The 19664-nt window shown below is 39.5% G+C and overlaps 1 protein-coding gene across 1 annotated transcript in view; it reads right to left on the bottom strand.

Moving 5' to 3' along the window:
• SIM1 (SIM bHLH transcription factor 1) overlaps nt 1–19664 on the bottom strand; it is a 71944-nt gene that overhangs the window by 10833 nt on the left and 41447 nt on the right. The window contains exon 9 of the mRNA XM_020779522.3: nt 6048–6213. Within this exon, the coding sequence (XP_020635181.2) occupies nt 6048–6213 (166 nt within the window). The remainder of the gene's footprint in view (nt 1–6047; nt 6214–19664) is intronic.

Genomic DNA, 19664 nt, shown 5'->3' with positions numbered 1-19664 from the left:
AGGACAATTACTCAGGGTCTCCAGTCAATATAAGGAGCACATTCTAGATCAATGTCCAAATTTTTCTCTGAAATAAATGTAATCAAGTTAAACATACTTCTTTAGATGGTTTTCAAATGCAAAAATACATCTGTGAGTCTTAAAGATGCCACAATACATTTTTTTTCCTTTTGGTCTTTGGTTATACAGTATATGCCATGCATAACATGACCTCTGTTCAGAGAGAGAGAAAATTAAAATAACATGAAAATGTACATTTTACAACTGAGAAAATAAAAGTATTCTTTTTTTTTTAAGTGACAACCATAATAGTAACTAACTAGTGTTGTGGGACTTGGTGCTATAACTGCAATAATTACAGTACTTTTTGAAAGCAAAATTCCAAATCATGGAGACCCCCCACACACACACACACATCCACCCATTATTGGTGCAATAGGGCTGCCAGGTTAGCAGCATTTTATATATTACTTATTTGTTTAAAATATTTCTACCCTGCCTTTGTCCTTAACAGGACCCAAGGCAGCTTACATTATTAAAAGACAATATTTAAAAGCTAAAAACCATAACTATGCAAATATTTAAAAAGAACTAAACAAGTATTACATTAAAAATGACAAACACAATCATTAGTAAAAACACATTTAAAAACAACAGAGCACAAAAATCCGTTTAAAATAACAATCGCGTTACTCAGATTTCAGAGCTAAAACCTAAACTCAGAGTATGGGTCTCTGTACTGTCATGGAGGCAAGGTTGGCAAAGGCTGGGAGAAGCAGCACCACTCAAACGCAAACACTGAGGCAGTGCGCATGGGTGCCATCTTGGAATGGACAGAGATGAGTGACCTCACCTCAGACACAAGAGTCATACTTTCTTTTCCTCAGAGGTGCTCACCCTGAGATCTGTGACCCTGCCTGGAGATAGAGAAGTAGAGAAATTAAAAGTTCAAAAGTACTTCAGCCAATGCCCTAAGACCTTGCAGCTGTATCAGGTAAAGATCAGCAATCAGACGTTCAAGCTATAATTAAAGCCTTCTGACCAGGAGTATCTGATGTGTGTAAAAGGGTGGGAGATATTGGGCACATTTAGAAATGTTTCAAGGCCAGTTTCTGGCACTGGTTCAAATAAAATTCTTTTTTCATTGGAGGTTCTTTATGGATCACCCCAGTAAAGGTGACTAGTACAGTAAGTCCCCATGCAATTAAAGAATGGGTCACATGAGTCTTCTCTAAGTGGTCACTGGACTGCAGCCAAGAATGAAGTAAAGTCTTTCAAGGCGTCTCTCCTTACCCAATGTTTTGTGTAAACATGGAGACAAAATGGGAAAGTTGATACATTTTATGAGAGCCTAGCCCTCCCCTCTCCTACTCTTGTTGAAAGAGCTCCAGAGCTTATGCCCTTAGCCCCTGACAACAAGAATTGCTTCAGCAGAACCTATCGCCTTACCCATTACAAAGCCATGTAACACTTGGGTTAAGAAAAGAGACCAAGAAAGCTTAGGCCACCACACACAGCCAATTTCAGTGGAACTTACCCATGATACTTAAGTAACTGCTGGTTTCTAACTTTATTAAGCTACTGTGCACCAGCAAATTTTTACTGGCTGAACTTTCAACAGCAGCTTACAGACCTTCTATATCAGATTTCAATATTACCCTGTTAATTTCAACACATATCCTACTTAAGACCATGCCTTCACTCTATGATACTTTACTGAGAAGTTACCCTAGCATGTAGCTTTTTTATTTAATTTTCCCACTTGTTCACAAAAGGGCTTTTTTAAAAAAAAAGACAAATTCTATTTGCTGTTCCAAGCTGAAATCGAGACGGAAAGTTGATAGGTTCTATTCATATGTCAAAGAACAGATGACAGGAAAGCGCTTCAAAAAGAAGATCACCAGTGTGATTACTAAATGAAGATGATGGGTCACTAACACAGAACATCAGTTGCAAATTCTGGAAAAAAAATGTTGTCAAGGATAATTTCCATGCTGAGACAGAACCAGGCCTGTGGTAATCAGCAGCCATGTTGAACAGGTGGGCAAAGTGCTGAGTCACACAAGATGTGTGTTGTAATATGAAGTAATGTCTGAGTGATGTAATGTCCTTACCAATTGGCTATATGTAAATGGACATGGACATAAATGTGTGGGACATGTGGAGAAGGTTTGGATCTCTTCCTGATGTGGAGAAGATTTGGATCTCTTCCATAGCACCAACAGTGCTATGCTGCTGTTGGTTTGGACTGCTAGAATGTCTGTATATACTTGTAAATATATATTGGGAAGAAGCTGCCTGTGTGTGTGTCATTATACTGGACAGCCTGGACTGACTTAAAACTCTGCTAAATGCTGAAAATTCTACCAACAAACATGATTGACCACACCAGTGGTAGTTTAACTGAAAATGCTGAATAGCTCAGTGGTTTGGATTGGGTGTTTGATTCCCTGCTAGACATCCTTGACAGGGGCTGGACTTGATGATCTGTAGGGTCCCTCCCAGCTTTGTGGTTCTAAGGTTATAACTCACACGTAGGTTTTCAGGGATTGTAGCCCATTTCCCCAGGTACATCTAATGAACCTGGCTAGAGTCCATAAAAGCTTATGTCAAATAAATCTTGTTAGTCTTGCAGAGGTCACAATTTTTTGTGGCATTTTTTATTGACCACACATCTCTACCCTCCAGAAAAATGTAATCAACACACATGACTCTTATCTCAGGTTCTGATGAGATGTTTTATCATGCAAAAGGGGTCATTTTTCAGGTAAAGTTCTCTTACTATCTAAAACTTTTGCCACACTGAGAATTCACAATTTTAATTTTGATGTGTGTCTTAAACATGAAGGTGATCACAGACGCAGTGTACAGAAAATATATGTTGGCTTTTAAGTATCTTTTATCCTTCTTTTTATTAAAGTAACCCTAAAATATGAAGTATGTTCTTTTTGTATTCACTGTTAGATTGGCACAACAGATGGTGGAAGGCTTCAATTAAAATAATATCGCACAGCAGGACCATTACAATAACCTGTGCTGCTGGAGAGTCTGTACCAGTTTGTGGGTCACTTCTATCACAGAAGGGATGTTTTTTCATTGAGTTTTTACAGTTGCCAACACCTGCTGATATCAAAGTTAGTGTATTATGTTACTTATATAACCCTTTTAATCAAGGAAAGAAACTCCCAAGCTACAGCGGCATCTCAATATTCATTAGAGAGCAACTTGGGCAAAATTTCATCTAACTGTATTTATTACAGTAAATATATTTGGAGTTTTATAGCTGCAAATAAAATTCCAACCACTTAATTAAATCCAACTTGGCAAGACTGCTAATAATGCAGAAGCTCTAAAGTTTGAACCAAATGCTGACTGAAAATTTGTGTTATGCCAAGGGCACTTTTTATTATGTGATCATTATAACGAAAAATAAAACTCAGACGAGCATGATCAATAACTCTGCTTGTCCATGTTCTTGATGGTCTTCTGTACAATATTAATGAATATGATACAAAAGTAATTTACATGCCTTTACCAAGATGAAAATAACAGCCATAGACACATGGACTGATTAAATCAAGCCACTTTGACAGAAACCAAAGACTACAAACAAAATTAAACTATGCTTAAATCTGCTTAAGAATTGGATTAGCTTTTTCTTCAGTTTTAGAAGTACATCCAAGTTGATTCCTTTCCTACAACAAGCGAAAAATGCACATCACATTTTACTAATTTTAGAGCGAACATTAAAGACTGTGCTCCATACTGCAGAAAAACTTTGATTGTGTGGCAACCTAGACTTTATATACCATTCTATCCTAACATGGAATGGCAATTCACAAAAAAACCACAAAAAACAAAACAAAAAAAACACAGAAATTTGTAGATGGATGCAGCAGAGTAGACCTATCAGTTCTCTTTAGGGCTCGGCCACTGGCTACAGTCAAATCCTGAATTCTAGACCAAACAGGTTACTTGTGTTGAAGTAGGTGTGCCCTAATTGAAGCAAACAGCTCTGATCTGGTCCTGGAGTAAACTGGTACCATCCCCAATTTAATAAGAAAAAAAACCCCAGCATTTGAAGGTTAAAAAGTTTTAAAAGACATGACGAGAAAAGTGAAATGGAAGGTGATGTGAGATGAGAAGGATCTGTGATTCACTGAGAAGGTAGTGATGGCACCATATTATCTTGCACCCCCTATTTTTGTTCATTTTGCTGTTACCTAGGGTGCTGAACTGCCATGCTTCATTTTCACTTTTCTTTATGAGACATCATGTCTACATTGAGTGCTCCTTTTCTTCTCTGAGCTTTTGATGGATTAAGCTGCATTAGTCTTAGCGTTATAGGGTTTGCCTTTCTCTCTCTTCCTCCCCTCTTGCTTTCCCTTCCTCAGCTTTCAGGGGTTTTCCATCTTCTATTTATCACACACTCTGCCTGAACTGGAGTCTGTCTGCGGGTGGTGCTGCATGAACAGAGGCTCCTCCCCACCCCCAACCTAAGATTGCCCATTCCTGATCTGTCAAGACTGAACAGCCAACGGCATCAGCTTAAACAAAAAGAAAATGAAGAAGATAAGCAAAGTTTGGAGGTAGTTTGTCCTCAAAACTTACTTATCTGCAATTTGGCATGGTGAACCCATGGTAACAGCATCTGGCAGTAGCAATTTTCAGATATCAAAGAAACTCTCTTTCTGTCCCACAGCTCCCATGCCTTTCATGCAATGAAATGGATCACACAGGAGTCAGGTAAGCCATGGGAGAGAAGCAGGATGTTTTTAATTACCAAAAATTACCCTCTGCCATTACAATTATCAACTGTCCATGGACATAAAGATTCTAGCCAATAAATGTAAGTTTTTAAAATCTAACTACAATTTCCTACAGCACTGACTCCTGTTTTGTAGCCCAAAGCTCACAGAACTAGCCAGTTGTAATCTTCCTGCATAAATACCAAATATTCTTCAAGCATGGACTCTGATTTTTTTCCCTTAGTTTTGTCTTCTTCTGTGAGCCTATAATATATATGTGGCTACATAATTATATCACTAAAGAGAGTCAATAAACCCCATGGTTAAAAGGAATAAAATAATATGAACAGTAGAATCCAACAAGAACTATTCCCAAAGTTGAGAGTAAATGGTTTCAGACTAATGTTCAGTTTCTGACAAGGGTGAGGCCAGCAGAAATACAGCTAAATATGCATTCTTGTAAATACCCTTTATGTCTACAAAAAAAGTAAGTGTTACATACTGATTTAGAAATTCAAAATCTAACTTTTCCCTCTTTTGCTAAACTCTAAATATGATTTCACAATGGATATTCATCATTTTGACAGATGTGAGATGTGCATTGTAGTCTAATAGTAACATAAACTAGCAGTTTTGCCATTATGAATTATATTAATCCGAGCCCTGGTATTAAACTCATTTTCTTGGCAGTTACATGGTATCAGTAGAACATATTACCAGTATTCCACTACACAGGGATAAATGCAACAGTTAATCCTGACCAGACTACATCTGCTGAATGTATAGAACTCCTCTCAGACAAATCCCATTGCTTCCTACTTTCGGGGACTAACACCGGGAGTTAGCCTGCAGTTTAAGACACAATCATATGTGGTCCTTCAAATGTTGTTGGAATCAGTGCTAGCCAGAATAGTCACTGAGGAAGAAAATCCAAGAACATTTGGAGGCTCAGAAGCTGCCGATTCTAGGTCCAGGGACAATACAAGTAGTTAGAGAATAGAACCAATCAAGGATAGATGCATTATGTGTAACACTGAAAGGCAGAACATGTGTATGTCTCCAAGAGACCTACCTGAGCTTGAGATGCCTCTGGAATGTCTACATCTCACCAATAAGGAAAGATGGGCAAGCTGTACATTTAAATTTCACATAGAAAATGGGACCACAGGATGAGTAGGGCACTTGGCCAATGTGTTAAAGCATTCTTAAAGGTCTATTAGTAATATCATAGGCATTTCTAATATTATATAGATAAATCAGACACAAGTATAAATAAGGGCGGGCTCCTGTTGCCCCTACCTGTGGATATGGTGATGTCCTAGACTTTGTCTTTGTGCTTGAAAGACGTGATTTGCTTCCTTTTCTATTGTCAGAAACAGTTGGAGCTGAGTTTGCATATGGGAATGATGGCTTTGTTGCCGAAACTTGATCCAGAGAGAGCTGTAGTCCTTTGTATTCTGTATCCCTGCATAAAAAAAACAACACAACGTGTATTTAATATCATCCCAGATAATTTATATGTTGTCTAAACCTGTCTCAAATGTGCATGTCTCTCTGGATGACAGAAAAAAACGGGAAAGGAAAGCAGCAATGCAGAAACAAAAAGAGAAGAGGAATCCTTAAAGGTACACATGAAAGAGTCAATTAAAACCTTGTTCACTTTGAGTTGGAGGACACCAGGGCAATTCAAATAGTTTCTGCAAAGATAAACTAAGCAATTTATTTTACATGTATCTTGGCTGTATTTTTATAAAGGTGGTTGAGTTAGTTCAAAGGTGGAAATCCTTGGCCTTCCAGATATTTTGGACTACAATTTCTGTAATCCCTTACCTTTGACTTTGCTGGGTGAGGCTTTTGAGAGTTGGCCACAAACACCTGGAGAAATGAAGTTACCCACAAATTAGCCCTTTCCAGCCAAGAGCCCTCTCACTGAACAAACATTGTCTCAGTGAACCCTGAGATTGTTGAGGCTTTCTCTGCCCCTTCGCTTCATTCTTTTTCAAGGTGCAGCCAAATGTAAACATCAGATAAAGGGCTAAAGCATTTGAATCTCCCTCAGCCACAGAATCTGATGCATCACTTTAAGCAACATGCCCAGGTTGGATCACATAATTGGGCATATGCTGGCTAGCCTAGTTCAAAATTTAGGCCAGAAACAGAAGCTGATCACTAAATGATAAGATGGTAACATTTCAACCATATGAAAGAATCTTTAAAGATATTTTCAGAATTTATAAATATTATTCAAAATGACAGGGGTCACCTCTAGTGAAATATGTTTCTAGCTTAAATGCAATAAAAGTCATAACACTGTACAGTACCTGTAAGAATACTGAGAGCTCAAATCCCTATTCTGTCATGGCAACTGTGGTAAAACCACTGCTTGAACATCTCACATACCTTGTAAACCCTATAAAATCACCAGAAATTGGAAGCACATATCAAGAAGGAGAGCACCTATGTCATTCTTGTCCCTAAAGAAGAGAATGTTACATGTGTATATTTGGGGATGTCCAGTCAAGGAACAAGGAAGGGAAATAAGTTCAAATATTTTTATGCTATTGGAGTAGATTTATTGAATTTGTATTAGTGAAAGGGGAAAGCCTCTAAATAACAATAAAACAATTTTGGAAATGAGGTTCGTAATAAAAGTATTGCTCCAAAGGGTCCTGTGGGTATAGGGGTGCACTGTGGTTTAGATTGTAGTAGTGAGTTTTGTATTCTTGTTTATGTTTTGGAAATTTAAAAACAGTGCTTTGCAGATACTGTGATAAATATAGCAAACCTCCATACATAGAATGTGACATGTCGAGAAAGGGAGCACTGAAAAGAATCAATTGTGAAAGGGCACAATTTTTGAATAAGGCAGCTACAAGACTTTGATGAACTAACCAACAGACAGATGATATTTTCTTAAGCATATAATCATCAGGGTCTCATGATATCTGGTAAAAAGAACGGGTAAGCAATTTTAGAATTCTAAAATTTGTTGTCAATTTTTGATAACATAGAACTTGATTATTGCTCAAAGGAATTGATTTTCAATTTTATGACAAGTGCTACAATATTAATAGCTAGATTCTGGAAAGATAAAAATGATATTAAATTAGAAGATTGGTATAATGAGGTATGGGACATTGCATTAAATGATAAATTGACTACTGAACTGAAGATGCAAGGAAGGGAAATAAGTTCAAATATTTTTATGCTATTGGAGTAGATTTATTGAATTTGTATTAGTGAAAGGAAAGGGGAAAGCCTCTAAATAACAATAAAACAATTTTGGAAATGAGGTTCGTAATATAAGTATTGCTCCAAAGGGTCCTGTGGGTATAGGGGTGCACTGTGGTTTAGATTGTAGTAGTGAGTTTTGTATTCTTGTTTATGTTTTGGAAATTTAAAAAGCAAAGAACAGGCAAGAAGATGTTGGGCTTATAAACTGGGTATGATCCCTGGAAAAATAAGTGTTGACATAATATGAAATGCTGAATCCAAAGCCAGCTTTTGCTCTACTCTTGATGAATACTTTCTGGTGGGGTTCTGTATACATTAAAGCCACTGTTGATAAATGAACTCTTAATGAAGGAGTTTATTCATCACAAAACTTTAATTATTCACAGCGAGAGGAAAAGCCATTTTTGGCCTCTAAAAGCTGGAGACATAAGAAAACAAATCAAGAACACTGACCCATTACCAGGGATTGAGCTAAGCCAAGTATTCCTTAGAAAAGGAACAAGCCTATTCTGTCTCACACCATACCATGTGAAAAAAATGTTTATAGCTGGAGATGCATGAAATTCTGTATATTAATGTGCCTGTTCAAAGATGTTTGTTTGTTGAGGCGGTCACAGAAGAGTCCCATTTAATCTAAATATACAAACACTTCTGGTCATTTGTCACAGTTCACCCTTATGGCAACTGATGTTTGTCTCAATGGAATAGAGGACAGAATACAATAAATGTTTTGTACAGTGGCCTGATTTACAGCTATTCCATACCCATGCAAAGAACATTAAAATACCCCTGCTGGATCAACTCAAACACCTATCTGCTCCTATACTCTATTTCTCACAGTGGTCAACCAGGTGTCTATGGGAGGCTGAAATCCATGACAATATTCCTCTGCCGCTATTGATCTTAGTGAATAGTATTCAGAGGCATACATCTCTGATACTGAAATTCATGAATATGCTTTACAACTAATGCCATCAGATTTGCTTGATTTTCTTCTCAAGCCATCTCAATTTCTGGTGCCAGTTTCTAAAAATTTAACCAACAGGGTTGGAGAATAGCTGTCCCTCCAGATGTTTCTGGACTGCAGCTCCCGTCCGCCCCATCCAGCATAACTAATGGCAAGGGGTGATGGAATTTTCAGTCCAACAACAAATAGAAGCCATGCAGCCTAAGGTCTAGTCTTCACATACACCAGAAGGAACTATTTGAGTTTTGGATGGACTTTAGCTGCAACATGTGTGACACTTCCTTAAGGTCAAACATGTCCTATAAATAGAATGCCACTTATTCTCACTTTCCTAAGTTGGATGGTATCATTCCTGGCAAATGGTGACTCACTCCCACACTGTGAGCCACCTGATAGTGAAATCACGCAATCAAAAGAAATCAACTGCAAAATAAATTGCTCTGATTAAGCTATACACTGATCTCAAGAGAAACAGGACTGAGAGGCTGAGTCATTGCATTAATCATCAGAGTCCAATGTGGATTTATGTCTGCCTTTTTGTATATTCTGCTTTCTTTCTATGTAGGTGTTGAGTCAACTGGTATAAGCACTGGCAGGAAGCAATGGTAGCAATAGCTGATAGTGACAAATTGGCATGTCATCATCATAAAGTTGCAGACACATGGAAAAAGATATAAACCATATGAAGCCCAACATACAGACATATATTTTCTTTTCTTTTTTCCTAAAGAAGGTGGGTAGATGACAGCTTTGAATAGCTGTGACGTTGGTGTTATCTTCTCCAGGAAGGAGGCTTAGTGGTGAGATTATTGTTCATAAATCCGATAAAAGAACATAAAAACTCAATTTGCAAGAAGCCTGAAACTAATTGCTGGTCCACCCTATATTTCAGTATCAGTTTTGGGAAACACTGGTGTTTCACTGTGAAAACAGCAATATATAACAGCACCCTCAAACTCTTCCATCAACTACTATGACAGAGGTGAGGAAATATACTGAACTACAATTCTCTTCATGCCTCACCATTTACCAGGATGGCTGGGATTGACAAGAGTTAAAGTTCAACAACATTGATGGTGGAGATGGACACAGATAGCATGTAGTATGGGATTCTGATATGGTACAGAGATACTTAAAATCCCATGGATTCATGCCAACAGCCAGTAAGGAAGAGAGAGAAATCACATGTAAAATTTCAAACATTTAGTAAGTGACAACCACTATGATCTCATATATCAGATAGACGCCAGGGAGAAAGAATATGGCTTAAAATATTTCTAGATCAGATAAGCTTTTATTGTTTTCCACCAACATTCATTTGTGCTTTCCACAGATTAGAAAAACATGTCAGAGTTGTAATTCCCAAAGATTCAATCTTAAAATGAAATCCTGAAATTTATAAATGGCATCAGATTGGACGATAACATAATGGTAGTTGAAAGACGCCTGCTTCTTAGGAGGAAAGCAATGACAAACCTTGACAGCATCTTAAAAAGCAGAGACATCACCTTGCCAACAAAAATACACATAGTCAAAGCTATGGTTTTTCCTGTAGTGATGTGTGGAAGTGAGAGCTGGACGATAAAGAAAGCTGAGCGCCGAAGAACTGATGCTTTTGAATTGTGGTGCTGGAGGAGGCTCTTGAAAGTCCCTTGGACTGCAAGGAGAACAAACCTCTCCATTATAAAGGAAATCAACCCTGAGTGCTTAGTGGAAGAACAGATCCTGAAGCTGAGGCTCCAGTACTTTGGCCATCTCATGAGAAGAGATGACTCCCTGGAAAAGACCCTGATGTTAGGAAAGTGTGAAGGCAAGAAGCGAAGGGGACGACAGATGATGAGATGGTTGGACAGTGTCACCGAAGCTACCAACATGGATTTGACCCAAATCCGGAAGGCAGTGGAAGACAGGAGGGCCTGGCATACTCTGGTCCATGGGGTCACAAAGAATCGGACACGACTAAATGACTAAACAACAAGTTGACTGTTAGGCTTGAAGTGATTTTTGCATGATTTCTAAAGGCTGACAAACTGTGAACAAAGCATTGTATTCGCGAAGGCTTTCACGGCCAGGATCTAATGTTTGTTGTGGGGTTTTCAGGCTCTTTGGCCAGGTTCTGAAGATTGTTCTTCCTAACATTTCGTCAGTCTCTGTGGCCAGTATCTTCAGAGGACAGGAGTAGCACTCTGTGCTCTGGTGTTTTGTGAACAAAGCCCTTACATGTAACATAAGCTTCAGTATCAGACAATAAATAGATAGTATCAGCCAATATCAGAAAACAGAGTCAGAGGTTGGGAGTTTGATTCCCTACTGTTCCTCCTTGACAGGATCTGGACTTGATAATCCATAGGATTCTTTCCAGCTCTGCAGTTCTAAGATGATCATGATTATGATTATGATTTTAAAAAGACTGAGTGTTACTCAAGGGGTGGGCTGTTTCCTCTCTTTCATGGGATTCAGAGTGAGGAGGCATGTTCAGGGAGACAGCCAAGGATCAGACTGAGAAGTCTATCTCTGGAGCTCTAAATATTTATGCAAACGAGAATGCCCAATGGGATCAAAGGTATTTGAATAAACTTCTTGATTCTCCAAGTCCATTGAAAAAAAAATGTGCCTATCTTGTTCTTTCAAATGGATTTTAACTACAGGATTGTGAAACATGAAAATGTCTTCAGATAAAGATTGGAGAAGGGATTATTACCTGCACATTTAGGATTTATTTAGCAAGTCCACACTGATTCACACTGTAGCAATTTACTCCACAGTAGAAGATGGTGGGCTCTAAAACAGCCACTTAAATTTTCTACACAGATAACTTTAAAATGGTAAGCCACTCCCCCCCCCCCCACTTAAGCAAGGTTTCATCCTAGGAGTGGAATCCTGATTTGAACTTCCTTTTGGTACACTCTTCACACTTAACATGGTGTTTTGCTGCCAAGGACAGACCAGGAAATGGTAACCCTCACCATTTAAATGAAGCTGCACGTGATCCAAATCCAGCCAACTCATTCTGGCAGTTGAGGCAGGAAATTCTGGAAGTACCTCTCCCAGTTGAATAATAACAAATTAATGAAACAAGTTCTTTCTTTTGTGTGGGGGAGTTCATGACACCCAAAATCAGCTGCTGGAGGTAGCCACCTCATTCTGTGTGATGGCTGGGTCAGCACAAAATCTTTCTACTTTTAATGTCCACATTTAAATGTGATCATTGTCTGATGCCTAATCTCAGAAAGAAAGAATGTGAGATATTGTGAGGGTCAGACCACATCTTCATGCAAATGCGTATTTTGGAGATCAAGCCGGCTCCCTTCTTTTGGTCCTTCCATGGGTAGGGAAAGACTTCCCTTTTCAGACAGGTTTTAAATACAATAGGTAAAAATTTTTAAACTGCTGGTAAGGAAGGGTCTTAAGGGGGTAATTCTTTTAATCTTTTCACATGTGAGTTTTTAACTCATTTTAATTTCTTTTAATATTCTACCTTTTAAATACAATGAATCGAGCAGAGATGTCCAGCGCTCCGTCCTGCTCGGTAATTCTCGACTCCTTTCAGCCCATGACACCAGATTTGGTGGACAAGGCGATTGATCACTCTTGGGCCACCACCTCTTCTCTTGACCCTTGCCCGGCCTGGCTAATCAAAGCAGCCAGGCCTTTAACAACTGAATGGGCCACTGCAACAATTAATGGGTCTCTCCAGGAGGGCAAGGTTCCCCTTGCCCTCAAGGAGACACTCATTAGGCCCATTAGGAAGAAACCAAATTTGGCGGCGGACGAAACTGGCAATTATAGGCCTGTCACCAATGTTTCCTTCCTCAGCAAAGTGGTTGAGAGGGTGGTGGCAGACCAGCGTCAGGTGCTCTTGGACGAAACCAATGTCCTGGACCCATTTCAGTTGGACTTCAGGCCGCGCTATGGTACAGAGACGGCACTGGTCGCACTGTTGGATGACCTGTTGAGGGAGGCCGATGGGGGCAATATGTCCTTGTTGGTCCTCCTCGACATCTCAGCCGCCTTTGATACCGTCAACCACGGTATCCTCCTGGGGAGGCTCTCCAAGTTGGGAATCGGTGGCCTGGTGCTTGCCTGGCTCCACTCCTTCCTGGAGGACTGCTCCCAGAGAGTACAGCTTGGGGAGAATGTCTCAGCCCCATGGAATCTCAACTGTGGGGTTTCACAGGGGTCGATCATCTCCCCAATGTTGTTTAAAATCTATATGAGGCCGCTGGGTGGGGTCATCAGGGGGTATGGGGCATCGTGTCATCAGTACGCTGATGACACACAGCTCTACATCTCCTTTACACCAACTTCAGTGGATGCCGTCCTGTCCCTCCAGCGCTGCCTGGAGACTGTACTGGAATGGATGCAGTTGAATGGATTGAGGCTGAACCCGGACAAGACGGAAGTTCTGAGGGTGGGTGGCCCTTCCACCGGGGCATAGGTGACTCCCTTTCCTTTGGAAGGATGACCGTTGCCGCAAAGAGTGAGGTCCGCAGCTTGGGGATACATCTGGACCCAGCGCTTACCATGGAAACCCAGGCGGCGTCCGTGTTCTGCTCCGCCTATTATCACCTATGCTGGATTGCCCAGCTGCGGCCATATCTTGATGGGGGGCCCTCACTATTCTTGTCCAAGTGCTCATAATCTCGAGATTAGACCATTGTAATGCACTCTACGTGGGGCTGCCTTTGAGGCTGACGCGGAAACTTCAGATGATCCAGAATGCAGCAGCCAGGCTTCTCAGTGGGGTGAGAAAATATCAGCATATCTCCCCCACTCTGGCTGCACTGCACTGGTTGCCTATTCGTTTCTGCATCAACTTCAAAGTGTTAATGATCACATATAAAGCCCTAAACGGTTTGGGACCTCAATATTTGGCAGATCGCCTTTTCCCGCCCAGATCTACCTGAGTCACCGGACATAGCCAGCGGGGACGGCTGAGGGGACTGACGCTGAGGGAGGCCCGGAAGGAGAAAACTAAAAACTGGGTCTTCTCAGCGGTCACCCCTCAGCTGTGGAACACCCTCCCTACTGAAATTCAGCTGGCACCCTCGCTGGGTGTTTTCATAAGCCAATTAAAAACATGGTTATTTAAACAGGCCTTCCCCCCAGTCAATTAAGTGATTTTTTTTTCTTTTTCCTTTTCTTCTTTTTAGTTTTGCCATCTTGGAAACGTGTTGGTTAGAATTAATTGTAATAATTCTATTATATATGTTTATTTTAATGAGTGTTAACCTATGTAAGCCGCCCCAATTAGATGTAGTCTAGAGGGGCGGGGTAAAACTCAAATAAATAAATAAATAAATAAATAAATAAATAAATAAATAAATAAATAAATAAATACATACATACATACATACATAAATACATAAATAAATACATAAATACATACATAAATAAATAAATAAATAAATAAATAAATAAATAAATAAATAAATAAATAAATAAATAAATAAATAAATAAATAAAATACCTTTTAATAATTACTGTTTTTAATAATGCCACTTTTACATTTTGTAATTGTTCTAATATTTATATTTCTTAAGGCATTTGTATAAGTGACCTTGAGTCCCTCTACAGGAACAGGAAATAAATAAAGCAAGCAAGCAAGAAAGAAAGATAATATTACAAGAGGAAAAATCTTTCTTGCTTGCTTGCTTGCTTTATTTATTTCCTGTTCCTGTAGAGGGACTCAAGGTCACTTATACAAAGTCATGCAAACCTTTTAGGGGCACATGCTTGCAATATCAAAAAAGCAAATAAGGCCATGCTATCTTCAAGCTCACCAGTTACAAAACAAAACCAAGCTACTTTGTCAAGAATTGGATTGAGACAAGCTCATGTTGAAATATACAGTTAGCCTTTCCCTGTGAAGATGCAGAATTAACACCTCTGGTGAGATCCTTGAACACAGAGGTACGTCTTATTCACTTTGTAGTAGCCTCTTTTTGTCTTCCATAGTAGCACCGTCTTTGTTTCAAACATCCTCAAGATGATCTTGGACAGAGAAGAATTTTTTAAAAAAAAATTGGTTTAAAAACATGGCTGCTTCTGCACAGAACTGTAATTCAATGATATGTTGAAGAACTAAAATAGTGTGTAGAATTCATTTTAAAGGTGTTATTCCTCATTATTAACATGCTTTTCCGTCTCATACTGGGATTTCCTCAGAGATGCATTCTTCAGCAAACAAGCTGCAAAGTGGGCCCATGTACACACACACACACAGAGAGAGAGAGAGAGAGAGAGAGAGAGAGAGAGAGAGAGAGCACATGTGCATGCATGCACATACATTTTGCTCCTTACTGAATTAGAAGAGCTTTGTATAAACGAACAGGACTGCCATAATCACATCAGCTTGCCTAGTGCTGCCACTGCTTCCCTTTCCTACCTCTGTCAGAGCCTCCCTTCCACCACATTCACCTTTTCTAAAGAAGACATTTTAGTATGGGCAGTATTGCATATCTATATCTATATCTATATTTTTAATTTATTTAACATATTTTATGGCACCTTTCTCCATAAAAAGAACCCAAGATAGTTTACATTATTAGAGGCAATATTTAAAAACTAAAATCAGGGAGTAGACAAATATTTAAAAAGAATTAAACAAAGACCACAGTAAAAATGGTACAGAAAATCAACACTGTAAAAACACATTCAAAGCAGTAAGGCACAACAATCCATTTTAAACCCCCACCCGGGCAGCCAGTCACTCAGGGAAAGCTCATCTGAAGAAAAAAAATCTCAACCTGCTTGCAGAAGGACAGCCAAGATGGGACTAGCCTGGTTTCCTGTGGGAGGGAGTTCCAGAGTCTGGGAACAGTGACAGAGAAGGCCCTTTCCTGTGTCCCTACCAAGGGGCATCTATGAAGGTGGTGGGACTGAGAGCAAGGCTTCTTCTGATGATCAATACCCTGGCATGCTCATAAAGGGAGATGTTGTCTTTGAGATAGCTTGGGCCTAAGCCATCAAGGGCCTTGTACCAGCACTTTGAATTGGGCCCAGAACCAGATCAGGAGCCAGTGGAGTTGCTGCAACTGGGGCATGATGTGATCCTTGCAACCAATCCCAGTTAACAATCTGGCTGCAGACTTGATGATCTCATGATCATATCAGAAAATTAAGTCATTGGCTGAAATCCAGGAACGTAAAGCCTGATGGTGTTATCCGTTTCCAAGCATTTGAATTACAGAGGGGTGCACGTTAGATTGACCACGGAAAACAATGAAAATGCCAACTATGATTTCCTGTTGGCATGCCGACTACCATATATTGCTAGTTTACACCATATCGGTTCAAACCCATGCTTCCAATAAATGCAACAGCTATGCAAACACTGAGAAAATAGGTCTTTGGCAATAACTATCAGAAAGGCATTTAAACGTAAAAATTCACTTAATAATGGGAAAGTTGGCTTAGAGGGAAGCTGTCTGAAATGCACCATGAGAACACTCAACAACACCCTGGATAGACACCAAAGATATAAAGAGGGAAGCTTGATTCAATGTTGCATTTTAAAATCCTGTAGTTTTTCACCATACTGAATCCCATGGCACAACCCTACAGCATCAACCCTGGGCATGTTTAGTGTGTTGATTTAATTTTGACAGCATCATTTCCATTACTTTAAATTCATGGATGCTTTTTAGCAGCATATCTGCTGTGAATGGGCTGAAAGCCTATGAGATGAGAGGTAAAACAGCTTGTTTCTCCCCCTTGTCCCCTCCCTTTAAGAATGCATCTTGTCAAAGCCAGCTTTTGCACTACATTTCCACTTTAATATCTGAACATTTATGCACAAACAGCATCTCTTATTTATATTAATGGCACAGAAATGTAAATCCTCACACACCAAGAGAAGAACATCCCCCATTATATGCAAAGTTAATAGAGACCCCTAGCTGTTTTCCAGCCTAGATATTTCTACCTCAATCTTCAATTCAATCTTTTTTACATATTGTGTGAGGGGAAAAAATAAAACCATTAATGCCAGTGATGTAGAATTGAGCCTCATAAGATCTAAGTTCAGTTTTTCATTCAACTGAAATAGGAATCTCAGATGATCTTGGCCTCGTCAATTCTGTGGGAGATTTTCAAGATCACTTGACCTGAAGCTTACCTGGACTCCCAGCGGTTAGGATGATTAAACTTTCTGGTGGGAATGTTGCCATTTTTCTTGGCACTAAGCAGCCCAACAGACAACAGGACTATGTGAAGATCTTAGGTGTGAGCTGGTTCAGAAGCTTCAGCTAAAACGCAATATATTTCACTAATACTTCTATATAAATAGAAGTATTTTACATTTAGGGTAAATGGAAATAACCAAGATCACACTTTGTTCACTTCAAGTGTGTTATATGCACAGAAAAGCAAATAGATCTATGTGGGTTAGAGCTACATGTTCATAACCCAATTTATAGTTTACATAAGGCAAAATACTTAGATTTAAAAGTGAGACAGACCCTAGCTTAATTTTGCTAGGAATGCATTTGCTTGAATCTCACTGCTGCTCTCTTACGTGGATCCTTCGCTAAGCTGTCAATTTCAACCCACAATGGTGAGGACCTCATCTCTCTCTTTTTTTCAGTTAGTCAGCAAGACAAAGCTACCTCTTCTGAAGAAAGATTTTCCCTTCTTAGCTCTCATGCTTGCTGTCATTTTTAATCTCTCTCTTCCAATTGTTCCTTAAATCCATATGTAACATCCATATGTAACATCCATGCCTGTCACTACAATATCTGCTGCTTGGAGTCATGGGGGATCAGTGCAAGGTCAGAATCCTGCGGCTTCTTTAATATAATCACAGATCTGAAAAATTATAGACCAGAAAAAATATGAATCAGGGACAGAAAACATCCAGTCAACTGGATTCAGCCTGTATAGGCTCCTCAAGTTCCTCTGCTGATGATCTCTCCCATCAGTGAGTGAAGAGAAGAGGACATTAAATGTCAATGGCACCCACAGAATTAAGGGTCATTTTTACAGCCCAGGATGCACTGGCCACTGCATGGAATTGAGAGCCACTGCATGGAACTGAGCTCCAATTTGCTCAGTTCATAGAATGAAGCTGTCCTTTGCATGTCCAAAAGCTGTCTTCCTATGGATTTACTCCCAGGGAGACATGCATAGAGTTGGCAGGTGTTTTATATGCTTAGTGAAAAATGTTCAAATCAATAAGAACTATTCCTGGCCTTGCCAACTTTGTTTTAATCCTGCCCTGTGCCCTTCCATCTACTGCTAGAATGTGGTTCCTGATGCCCTTCTCAACTTGGAATGCTTCATATGCTGTTCCAGGTTATTCTTTTTTGCCTTGTTCTGCCAGCCTCAATGTTTGTTTTGTCTATTGTTAGGATTTTGCACCTTCTCCTTCCATAATAACATAACAATATCTGCCATATTTGAGTCCCAAACCAGCATTCCACAAACAGAAAGCATGAGTTCAGAAAGTGGAAGATTTCCTGCTCTGCTGCCACCACCCCAGCTTTCAGAAAACCTCCAGGAGAAGGGTGTGACCCATATATTTCACAGTGTGACCCTATTCAGTGTAGCTCAGACATTAGCTCTCATTATATTTCAGTGGAACCCTGGCCCTTAGGAAGTGTGTTTAAGAGTACAGCCTAAATGCCACACAGTACTCCAAGATACTTGAGACTTCTCATGAGACAGAAAATCAAAAATGCCACTGAAGTAGAAAAACAACCACCAAACTAACAGAACTGTTGAACATAACAATATGCTGCTGACAACCACACTCCCCTGAGCATTGCAGTCATGCAATTCCTGATTACAATGAATGAGGATTGGACCTTGCAAGTGAAAGGAAGGAGAGAGAGAGAACATGGTATGTTTTCAAGTTGCTCTTAAAAGTGCTCATTTAGAAGAGATCCCCTCTGTTTTCAATGGGTTTACTGTATCTCTAAGTAAATAACATGAAAACTGCAGTTTTTGCTTAGATGAAAGAAGGGCAGGGTTGAGGGAACAATATCCACATTTACTAACATAGAAAACTGGCTTATCCTGAGTCAGTGCCATGTGCACTAGCATTTCTTATCTCAGGACACTAAAACACTCTAGATAAGTTACAGGATTATCATAACAATCACCAAGAATTTGTTCTCCTTCAGTCCCCCTGTCTTTCTGCAAACATGCTAATTTATACTATCTTTATCTGCCCCAAATTAACTGCCTGTCATGCTTGCATTAAGTCTGGCCACTGAGTATCTTTCCTCATGCCTCATTCTCCTTGTTCTCCAACTTAGAGCAAATGCCTGTAAATATATAAATGTTCTTCTCAGATGAACCACTGGTATATACAGACAGATACTAGTTCTTAAGATTTTGAGATAAATGCATTTCCCCTTCCTAGCTGGAAATGCTAAGTAAGGAACCTGAGATTTCATCATGCAGAACTTTTTCTCTACCACAAAGCTACAGACCTTCCCATTAAAAATCTTCTTTGGTTAAAGAAGAAGAAGAATACAGTTGCATTTCCTTATCACTGATATACAGGCAAGAGGACAAGATTGAAGTGTGGGGGGGGGGAGGTTTCAAGTACAAGAAAAACTAATGAATGGTAAACTAAGGTCCAAGGAACTTGTAGGTTCCCTCTCCAGGGAGGGTTTGACAATAAGCATCCAGCAGGTCTGATTTTGCCAAAAGTGTTGGAATGCAAAATCCCAGAGGTTCATAAGCAATCCACAAAAGACACAGAAGAG

The sequence above is a fragment of the Pogona vitticeps genome, chromosome 1 (assembly GCF_051106095.1).
Source record: "Pogona vitticeps strain Pit_001003342236 chromosome 1, PviZW2.1, whole genome shotgun sequence".
NCBI lineage: Eukaryota > Metazoa > Chordata > Lepidosauria > Squamata > Agamidae > Pogona > Pogona vitticeps.
Note: the sequence above shows the minus strand (reverse complement) of the source record. Positions and strands in the feature narration are given on the sequence as shown.